This window comes from Emydura macquarii, unplaced genomic scaffold (assembly GCF_026122565.2).
Source record: "Emydura macquarii macquarii isolate MOO-44397 ecotype Brisbane River unplaced genomic scaffold, CSIRO-AGI_Emac_v2 contig_1477, whole genome shotgun sequence".
NCBI classification, from domain to species: Eukaryota; Metazoa; Chordata; order Testudines; family Chelidae; genus Emydura; species Emydura macquarii.
Genome location: NW_027131614.1, coordinates 21,660,527 through 21,671,000, shown reverse-complemented (window position 1 = coordinate 21,671,000; position 10,474 = coordinate 21,660,527). Strand labels below are relative to the sequence as shown.

The window sequence follows — 10,474 nt, the reverse complement described above, 5'->3', positions numbered from 1 at the left end:
TTATTTTTAAATTCTTTATTCCACCAAAACTGCATTGCAGTCTTCCAGTCTTTATAGTATTTACATTATTTGCAACTCTTTCCATAAGTGCCAGTACAAATGTAACTGATGATTATTCAGAATAGCTATACAAATGTTCCTGAAAACAAGGTGCATTTCTGGGCATTATTTGCTTATGCGCAATAATATATATGTATATATATTAACAAAGCTTCATAATATACAATATGTTCCATTGAAAATAAAACATCCCACTTACAGCTTATTCAGATTTCAGTTACATAGACTTTTGCATTTCAAGTTAGTGCAAATAATGAAAGTAAGAGCCTGAGCAAAATGGTGTAAATACATTGGAACAAGATAATCAACAGCAAAAACTAGCCAACTCTCTGCATATGATTATAACATTTAATTAGTATATTAGTATTCTTTATATACAATATATTTAAATAATTGGCTTATTTGAGCTATAGGCAACAAATTTACAAATTAAAATAAAATAATGTTTCCTTCGCACAAATATGGAATGTCCAAAATATGAAAATAAAATGTATCTAGTAACAAAACAATGCTGTAAATCAAAAAGATACAAGATGTCTTCTCTATTATCTTGGGGGAAGATTTCAAGGCACTTTCTCGGCAAATCAGAGTTCTCTCGTGGTAGAAAAGTCTGCAAGAAGAAAAAAATGTGCTATTATGTATCTAGTTTTGCAACTGTGCAACACTCCAGTGGGCGGCTTAATCCAAATCTGTTTACAAATTACAATTTTAAGTGTATTGAAGAAACCTTTCAATTAACTCCTTGGTGCCAGTGGATCTTGCCCTCCTACTGTGAGCCCTAATGAGTTTCGCATCTGCAAATGTTGACTAATGGTGTTGAAGGTTTAAAAGTTAGTGGTGCATGTTGCACCTTTCAGGAAAGATTCCCATGCATACAATACAAATGCATTTCTGTACACTGGCTGACATTAAAATCTTTATTATTGCCACTTTCTAAGTACCAAACCACAGTAACTTTAATTAGACAAAATTTTAAATACTGTAATGGCAACCACAAGAGGATCCTTCATACAAACTATATCCCTAAATGTCTCTAATTTCACAGGGTTGCCATTTTTGTAACCAAGCTAGCAGTCACCAAATCAGCCTACACATATTGAATCACATCAGTCAACTTCTCCATGGTCCTGAAATGGAAGCAGAGAAAATCTTTGTACATCCCTTCCTGGAACAGCTGATGTAATACACCTTTGGAAGGAAAGGATGAGGTTTGCAAAAGGAAGCTTGAGGCATACTGTACAAATACCACTCTAGTCTTTTCTCCAGGGGCATATAAAGAAGGGGAAGGAACAAGCTTGTGCTCCCCTGTATTACAGTTGCTGGTTTTGGTAAGAAAATGATTATCAAGGTCACTCACATCCTAAAATGGGCCTATTTTTTTATAGTGAAGGAAAAAGATACTTAAAATGTCTGAGGTGAGGTTAGGGCCCTTGGGGTCCTGGTGCCATGAGGAAACCCCAAAGGGCTCTGTGGCAACAAGAAGCAGGTCCTGCAAGGGAGACAAGAACAATAATTGTGGTCCTCCATCAGCTGCTGCAAGAAACACTACTTGTGACCTTATTAAGCCAGCAGGAGGGGAAGAATCAATCACAGCAATTCAATCCTCAACTAATGGGCTACGGGTAAGCACCAGTCCTGCCCACTGCTGCCAAGACAGATGGTGAGGAAGCAAGCAAATATACCCCCATTGCCTGATGGGTAGCAGGTGGGGTTTGGGAAAGGGGGTCAAACCTTGATCCCCAAGAAAAAAGACTCGGCTGGTGTAAGGTAGTGGGGGAAGTTGGATAAGGGAGAGCACAGAGAACTTCTGTGGGAAAGTAGCCACTCAGGCTCTGATCTTCCCTGCAGGAGGATAGAACATGGAACAGGAAAGAGAGGCAGGGAAGACTCAGATAATGGCTTTACTGTCTTCCTGGGATGCAGGGGATTTTTAGTAAGTAAAGGTTAGAGGGAAAAATAGTGAGTCTAGGTGCACATTAAAGAGAACTTGGTGAGTGGGAAATTGCTCATATTGCCTGTCCTTCCAACCTCCAAAACAAATCTTTGGATTTATTTTCTGTCCATTTGGCAAGTAAATTAGAGCAGCTAGGTCCATAAACCATGAGCCACTTCTGATCTCCTTACCCTGCTTTCTAGGTAAACCAGAAACCAGTAAACTTCTGGGGATAGGCCTGCACTGAGGCTCCAACAAAAGTTTTCAGCTGTTCCAGTTGGAAGAGCAGGTGAAGAGAAGAATGGCAACATAAAACTATCTGTGGGAACCCTGCAGTGAGATTAAAAAAATATGTGGTGGAGGGAAGAAGAGAAAGGGGGGAGGAGTGGAGACTAAGAGTTAATAAAGCCTCAGGCTGTATTATGGTTTCTATGCTCCCCTCACCCTTACTTCCATGAATTTGAAATCTCCTTCAGGCCTGTTCCCAAGGTCAGTTTTTGGGGTTACAGAAAGCACTGGATCTGGTGCAGTGCCACAGGACTTTCATGAAGATTGCACTATATCTTTTAGGGATTCAGTCCCAAGGTGAGATCCTCACAAATATCAGGGTGATTGTGGATTTTGGAACCAGACTTCCTGCTTTTTCCATGGAGGTGCAAACCCTGCCACACTGAAGAAAGAATCTGGAGGAAACTTCGTGAAGAAGCTTCACAGATTCACTGCTCCTCCCCCTTTTTTTCCAGGTTCCTTCTCAGATATTTTCATGGAAGTGGGTGATCTCAGCCATCATTATTTAGTGCCAGGAACATACGGAGCAATGAGCTAATGTAAGAATACTACATCAGAGCATGCATAAGGGATGCAGGACAGGTCTGAACATTAATGTGCTACCTCCATGATACACCAGTAGTGGCAAAATTCAAACTCCAGCACAGCAACAAAGCACATCAATATCAAAGCAGCAGGTTATAAACTCTACCATATTTCTGTTTATTTCTAGCTAACAAGTGAAAGGTATCAAGCAAGTGATTAGGTCATAAAGCAAGAATACTTACACAGCAAACTTTCTAGGGTTGTGTACACAAAGGGCTCATTGCCAATCTTGTTAGCAATCTTGCACACCTTTTGTAATCTATACAATAAAAATATGCACAATAATAATAATTCATCTCAATTGCCATGTATTATGGGTAAACAACATCAAATTCACAGTGGAAACTAGCTTTATGCAAACTGTACCATGAAAAATTTTCTCTTGCAAATGCATGAAATGATACCAGTAGCTTATTACAACCTTGCTCTTCACCACACAGAAATGCCTATGATACATAAAGAAGAGGGGAGATTTTGTGTCTTTTACTCCTTTCACAATCTATGTAATATGAAGGAATCAGATGGCCCTTTGGATCCAAATAATTGTATTGAGTAAACACATATAACATTCAAGGCCATATATAAACTCCCTCTCTGGCAGGGTTTTGATGTCTTCTGAGACACAGGAGATAGTGAGGTCACAAACTAATATAAGGGTTATTTCTCAATTCCTGTACTCTACAGGAAAGCGGAAGTAATTATATTACAACTTATTATTTATTCTGTATGGGGATCAGGCCTGGATTTCTATGTTCCTAATTCTACTCAGCGTAAGGCTTGGAGAACTGGGACCTACTATTACTGAATCAAGCTGGGACTTGGCTGCTCTGTCCCATTTGAAGGCCATATTCTGTGAGGTGCTACAGTTCAATGGGAGTCGAGGGCTCTCAGCACCTCACAGGAAGTGCTCTGTGTCTTGCAGAATGGTGTCATAAGTCAGGAAGGGTGAGGTTTCGCATGACTAATAGATTTAAATGTTGTAGACAAATGGTGCTGTTTATTGCCAGTCATTTCTCTTTTCCTTTGAGTTACACTAGAACTACTTCTCTTTTAGAAATTCCATTTTTTCCCCCTTTTAATACATTATCATTAGTGGGGGGTTTTCCTTAAAAAAAAGCTCTCTGACTTGCCTTGAAGTCCTTATTCAGGCAAATAACAGGGTTACTTACCAGTAACTGTTGTTCTTCGAGATGTGTTGCTCATATCCATTCCAATATAGGTGAGTGCACGCCACAGTGCACGGTTCCTGGAACTTTTTTCCCCTTAGCAGGCCCCGTAGGGCCGGCTCTGGTGCCCCCTGGAGTGCCGCGTCCATGCCGCAGCACATGAGGCACTGCTGGCCCTACGCACCCTCAGTCCCTTCTTTCTGCCAACTCCGACAGCGGGGACGGAAGGCGGGTGTGGAATGGACATGAGCAACACATCTCGAAGAACAACAGTTACTGGTAAGTAACCTTGTTTTCTATCTTCGAGTGATTGCTCATATCCATTCCAATATAGGTGATTAAATAGCCATACCTCGGAGGTGGGTAGGAGTTACCGGTGAGCTGCCCTCAGCACGGCTCTGCCGAATCCTACGTCCTCTCTCGCCTGCTGAACAATGGCGTAGTGGGACGTGAAGGTGTGCACCGACAACCAGGTGGCTGCTTTGCAGATGTCCTGCAGGGGCACTCTCTCCAGGAAGGCCGCAGAGGAGGCCTTAGCTCTGGGTGAATGCGCTGTGAAGACACCCGGCAGCGGCACATTCACCTGCTCCTAGCAGCACTTGATGCAGGATGTGATCCACGCGGAGATGTGCTGGGTGGAGACTGGTGATCCTTTCATCCGGTGTCCCCCTCCCCCCCCGTGGCGAGGAGCTGCGCCAATTTCTGGAATGGCCGTGTCTTTGATGTAACAGGCCAGGGTTCGTCTCTCGTCTAGCGAATGCCATCTCCAAACCCAGACTGCGCGGTTTGGGAAACACAGGGAGAGATCAATCGTGGTTATAACGAGGTTCGGAAACCAACCCAGGCTAGGAGGCCGGACATGGCCTCCACTGCAGTTTATCCGTATAGAATAGTGTATAAGGGGGCTCTGAGGTCAAGGCCTTAAGTTGGAGACCCCCCAAGCTGGGGTAATGGCCGCCCGCAAGGCTACCGTCCACGAAGCGCGGCAGAGGGCGTGAAGCCATGGGTTCCAAAGGGGAGGCCCCTATGAGTCTCGAGAGGACCAGGCTGGTATCCCAGGGAGGCACCGGGTTGCAGACCTGGGGATGCTGCCTCTCGACCTCCTTGAGCACCCCGACCAACGTGGGATGGGAGAACGGGGATCTCCCCGCTAGCGGGTAATGGAAGGCCAAAATAGCTGCCAAGTGGACTGTGAACGAGGCCAGCACTAGACCCCGGAGTACTCCAGGGTCGCCTGCAGAGGCAAGAGGCTGGCGGAATGCCCCGGGACTCCGCCCAAGAGGTAAACCATGACCACTTAGTTTGATACACGACCTGTGTGGAAAGGATCCCTGCTGTCCAGCAGGAGTTGTGGGACCTGCACCAAGCAGGCCCCCCTACCTCCGTCAGCCACAGAGGCTCCAGGCCGTGAGCTGCCAGGAATCCGGGACCGGGTGCAACAGGGCACTGTGGTCCTGGGAGTGATGGTCATGCTGCCTCGGGAGCCCCATGGGTGGGGCGAACGAAAGGTCCAGCAGCATGCTGAGCCAGCGCTGGCTCGGTCAGGCCTGAGCAGTGAATATGACATCCACCCTGCCCCTGTTCATGTTCGGTAAGACCTTTGGCAGGAGTGGAGTGGGCGGGAACGCATACCTGAGGGTCCCCGTCCCATTACTGAGGAACGTATCTGAAAGCAACCCAGTCTCAAGACCCCGGTGCAAGCCGAGCCTTGGCACTGCGCATTCCCAACCGACACGAACAGATCCGGTTGGGGGACACCCCACTTCTGGAAGATCGCAGTCACTATCCCTGAGTGCAGCAACCAGTCGTGGTGGGATAGAAACGATCTGTTGAGGTGATCCGCCTCGTCACTCTTCACCCCCAGGAGGTGAGATGCACTCCAGCAGAGTCGTGCCTCATGGCAAAGTCCCACGATGGGTAGTTTCCTTGCAGAGAGGCCGGGAGGGTGCCCCTCCCTGCCTCTTCATGTGAAGTGACTGCAGTGTTGTCCGGCAGCGCCTGCACCACTCTGCCTGTCAGGAATCGGAGGAACAGCCTGCACGCTAGGCGAACAGCTCTCAGGTCCTCCACAGTGACCTGCAATCACTTTTCCTCCACCGACCAGAGCCCCCGAGTGCTCAGGTTGGCACCCATGTGACTCCCATCCCACATACGAGTTGCCGGAACTTAAGGTGACCAACGGGATCAGTTCCGTGTAAGGGAACGCCCTTCCCTACTGCCCTGGGGAATCTCCATCAGTGAAGGGTCCGGTGCCGGGACAGCCCCGCTGCCTCCGGGGGCCCCGGCACCGCCTGGAGGGTCCGGCGCCGGGGGGAGCGGCTCCGGGGGGAACCCCGCTGCTTCCGGGGGGCCCCGGCACCGTCTGTGTCCGGTGCCGGGAGAGCCCCGCTGCCGCCGGTGCCGGGAGAGCACCGCTGCCTCCAGGGTCCCCGGCACCGCCTGGGGGTCCAGTGCCAGGCGAGCCCCACTGCCGCCGGGAGCCGGTGCCGACCCGCTGGGGGAGCGTCCTCGCTCTACCCCTGGCAGCAGATTGGCGGGAGATCATCCTCCCGGTACCGGGGATCTCCACCGCCCTTCGGGGGGACCCACGCGGGCTTGCCCCGGGACCCCAGCCCCTTCTCCCTCGGCGGAGGGGGGGGCGGAGGTGGCATAGGCCGGCCAACAAGGCTCATGCCGCCAGCCTCCGCGTTGGCAGGGGCACTCTCCCACTCCACAGAGTCGGGGGTGGACCCCTGCACAGAGATGCAGACCCGGAGGGGACTCGACGGGTCGTGGCTGGTGCATCTCTGTCCTCGACCCTGCCCGTACCCACGGCGCAGGGGAGTGTCCGCTCTCCATGCGCTGTCCTCGTCCTCGGCACCGGGGATGCTGCTCCGTGCAGAGTGGAATCCGGTGCCGAGGGTGCCCTCCGCACCGAGGGGGAGCCGGACGACCCGGACACAGAGCGGAGCGCTGGGATAGGAGCAAGGCTTTAAACCTGATCTCTCTGCTCTGCTCACTGTTTAAAGCCTTGCATATCTGACTCTGTCTGCTCTCCCCCCAGGCACTTAAGGCACCGAGTGGGGGGGGGGGGGGGGTTAAACCCAGGCGGCTGGGACATAGCCCGGCCACCTTAAGTCCGTCAGGGACTTCTTCCTAAGCTACAACACTTAACAACTACTTAAACTAACTAGGTACTTTGATTAACAAAGAGATAGAAGGGGAATGGCACTTGCAGGGAGCAAGTGCTAGTTCCATCCGACCGTCACGGGCGGAAAGAAGAGACTGAGGGTGCGTAGGGCCGGCAGTGCCTCATGTGCTGCGGCATGGGCACGGCACTCCAGGGGGCACCAGAGCCGGCCCTACGGGGGCTGCCAAGGGGAAAAAAGTTCCGGAACCGTGCACTGTGGCGTGCACTCACCTATAGTGAAATGGACATGAGCAATCACTCGAAGATAGAACTCCCATTGGGAGTTTTAGCTCAGTAAGGACTGCAGGACTGGGCCTGTAATCTGTCAATAGTACAAGCAATGATTCTTTTCTTGCTGGAATTATTTTATTTTGGAAAAACCTATTGAAAATTGGAAGTTCGTTGGCTTGCATTCTTTAAAGTGTGGATGTAATTACAAAAAATTCTTCTAAAAAATTGGCACTTTATTACTACAATGTATCCATTCTCCAGAGACCTGATTCTCTTCTCACTTACACAAGTCTCATTTAGGAGCAACTCCACTGACGTTAATGAAATTACAATAGTGTAAAACTGATGAAGGTGAGAGACAAAACAGACCCTGTGTATCTGACATTGGAATAAAAACCTCTTCTTTGAGCAAAGGTTATGATCAGGCCTAGCATGGCGGACATTTAGGGCTGGTGTACACTGAAAAGTTATATCAGCATAGCTGCATTTTTTAGGGGTTTGAAAAAACCACACCATGACTGGTGTAGCTATGCCAACATAACCCCAAGTGTAGACATAGCTATGTTAGCAGAAGAGGCCTTCCGTCAACATAGCTAACTTTGTTTGGAGAGATGGTGCTTCCACACCAACAGACAAACCTTTCTATTCGTGTCAGCTGCATCTATACTGCAGAGATATGTTGACATAGTTTTCATAGTGTAGACATATCCTTAGGAGGAAAAGCAAGCATGTTTATAAATGGACAAACAGTACTGTTAGAGTTCAACATCATTTCATCTGTTACTTACAAGCTGGTGTTGAACAGTCCCTTGTGTTGTGATAGAGTCGATGGAAATGCTTGCTACACTCAGCTGAGAATGAGACTGGCCCTGTTTGATAACAAACAGCAGTTAATGACAAAAGGAAATATTTCAGTTTTTCCAAGACTGTTTGATAGCTGGTTCACAACATTCTTCTGGATGAAACAAAAGCTACAGATACATATCTCTGTTCGCCTAAGATTACAGGTTGAAAGAAGCAAGTCTGAGACATCCCACAACTGGTAATGTTTTACAGCCTTAATATAATTATGCTTAATCTGTTAATACAATTTAAACAATTACATTGTAATCTGATTATGATACCAAAAGATAACAGAAGAGGATCTACATATAAATTAGAGTGGAGGTGGTAGTAAATTTTAAAGTCCAAAGTCAATATATTTTATCACTACATTTTCCCTAATTTGCTTTTTTTTCCTATTTAACAGGCTATCTTTTTACTCATAGTAATGAAATCATATTCAACTTTCTTTCCCTAATATGATCATGGTCTGTGTGTTGGGAATACAGTCCTTTGAAAACAAAGCAGCTCTTTTCGTCTTGAAGTCCAAAAATAACAGTAAAATTTCTGATAAAGTAAAAAATAAATTTGTGCGGCTATCACAGTGCCCACTTAGCTCAATATACAGTAGTCTAACGCAGATGGAATAAATATTATCTAGTTCAATTGCTTGGATGCTATAATTTTTATCTCTAAAGAAGCAGCATTTTAAACAAATAAAGTTCCCAACTCCAGCAAAGCTAAAGTAATTAGACTACAGCTTCAATTTGCTCTAGATGCTGCATGAAGACTTTCTGATTTTATCTAAAGATTTGTTTTAGCTGTTTTGCTTCTCTGCTATGTTGGATCCATGACATGTTCCACGCTGTGCTTCCTAGTCTGGGCATATAGTCAGTGTCTTCTGTCTGCATGGCACAAATACGCAGAAACCGAGGAGGACTTCAGAACTTGGCTCAAGAGTTACATGAAGGGAGTCAAAATAGCTCAAAAGGAGAGTAGCTAACCCAGGAAGTCAGATGAAGGTGATACGAGTACCTGGAAAAACTATTATTTTTCCCCACATTAAATGAAACAATCAATTTTGAAGTTTTTAACTTTTATTGTATTAAAGGGAACATCTGTGGTTTTAAATTAAACCTTTATTTTGTTTAACAGAGAGAAGCTACAGTGCCTTGTAAATATTTTACTCAGGCCCACAACAGGAGATAGGATATGCATTGGCCTTCTAGGAAAATACTTTCAGAGAAATAAACAGTGAAACCTACAACATCTATTCAACTTTCACTGCATGGAACTCAGATCAGACTAACTGAGATACAGATCTAGAAGGAAAAAATAGACACTATGAAACCCCACATGACCCAGAACAAATTTTTGCTATAATCTAACATTTTTTAAAGATTTTCCAGTTTTGCTAATGCACTAAATAAGAAAAACAAGCCACCAGGCCATAGAATGAAAAATGAATGTAACTTGCTACAAGCAGACAACAGATGCATTGGGAAGCCTGACAGAAAGGGCCAAGAAGAGTCAAGTTCACTTCATTACTAAATGACTTCCAGAAGCTTTGAACACAGACAATAAGGATGATCTGTCCTACAAAAAGAGAGTGTATGAGATACCCTACCAACCGAAGTTCTATTTGTTGTAAGGTACTGTATTAGTTTATGATGGGTATCTGACAGATGGGCTGGTTAGGATACATTAGGGGCAAAGGATGAAAGATGAAATATCTATAAAACCAAAAAAAAAGTCCCTATCTATAAGGAGTACTATATCTTATACACCAATATCAGATCCTCAGCCTGGGTGAAACACTGAAGCTGTTCATACTCAAGCACACAGCTATGAGAGTAAAGTCCCCCGTTATTACAGCTGACAATGGTGACCATCATGACAGAAAGATCACTTACAGGTGCCAAGATGGAGGTGGATGCCATTTTTTATGCAAACAAGTAATTAGGCTCATCCAAGAATATATCATTCCAAATGAGCATATACATCTATAAGAGAGGTGAATGGAATATGATCAAGTTTTGTAATTAAAGAAGTTCTGTTTTCCTGTACATAAGATATATAATTTTTCTCTTTGCCATCCATGAATAGGTTGTTAATTTTATTTCTGATCTACAGCACAAAGTGTGAACTTGGCTTTTCAGGTTGAATAGCTTTCTGACTCACCGTGATTATGTGTTTATTGTCCAAGAATCTTACATACAG

The 10,474-nt window shown here is 45.8% G+C and overlaps 1 protein-coding gene across 1 annotated transcript in view; it reads right to left on the bottom strand.

Annotated features, from left to right (window-relative positions):
* Positions 1 to 10,474, bottom strand: part of ALKAL1 (ALK and LTK ligand 1) — a 55,174-nt gene continuing 44,700 nt past the window's right edge. The window contains exons 3-5 of the mRNA XM_067553874.1: positions 8,221 to 8,301; positions 3,049 to 3,125; positions 1 to 670 (exon numbers count right to left, since the gene is read on the bottom strand). Coding sequence (XP_067409975.1) covers positions 3,061 to 3,125; positions 8,221 to 8,301 — 146 coding nt within the window. The 3' untranslated portion in view covers positions 1 to 670; positions 3,049 to 3,060. The remainder of the gene's footprint in view (positions 671 to 3,048; positions 3,126 to 8,220; positions 8,302 to 10,474) is intronic.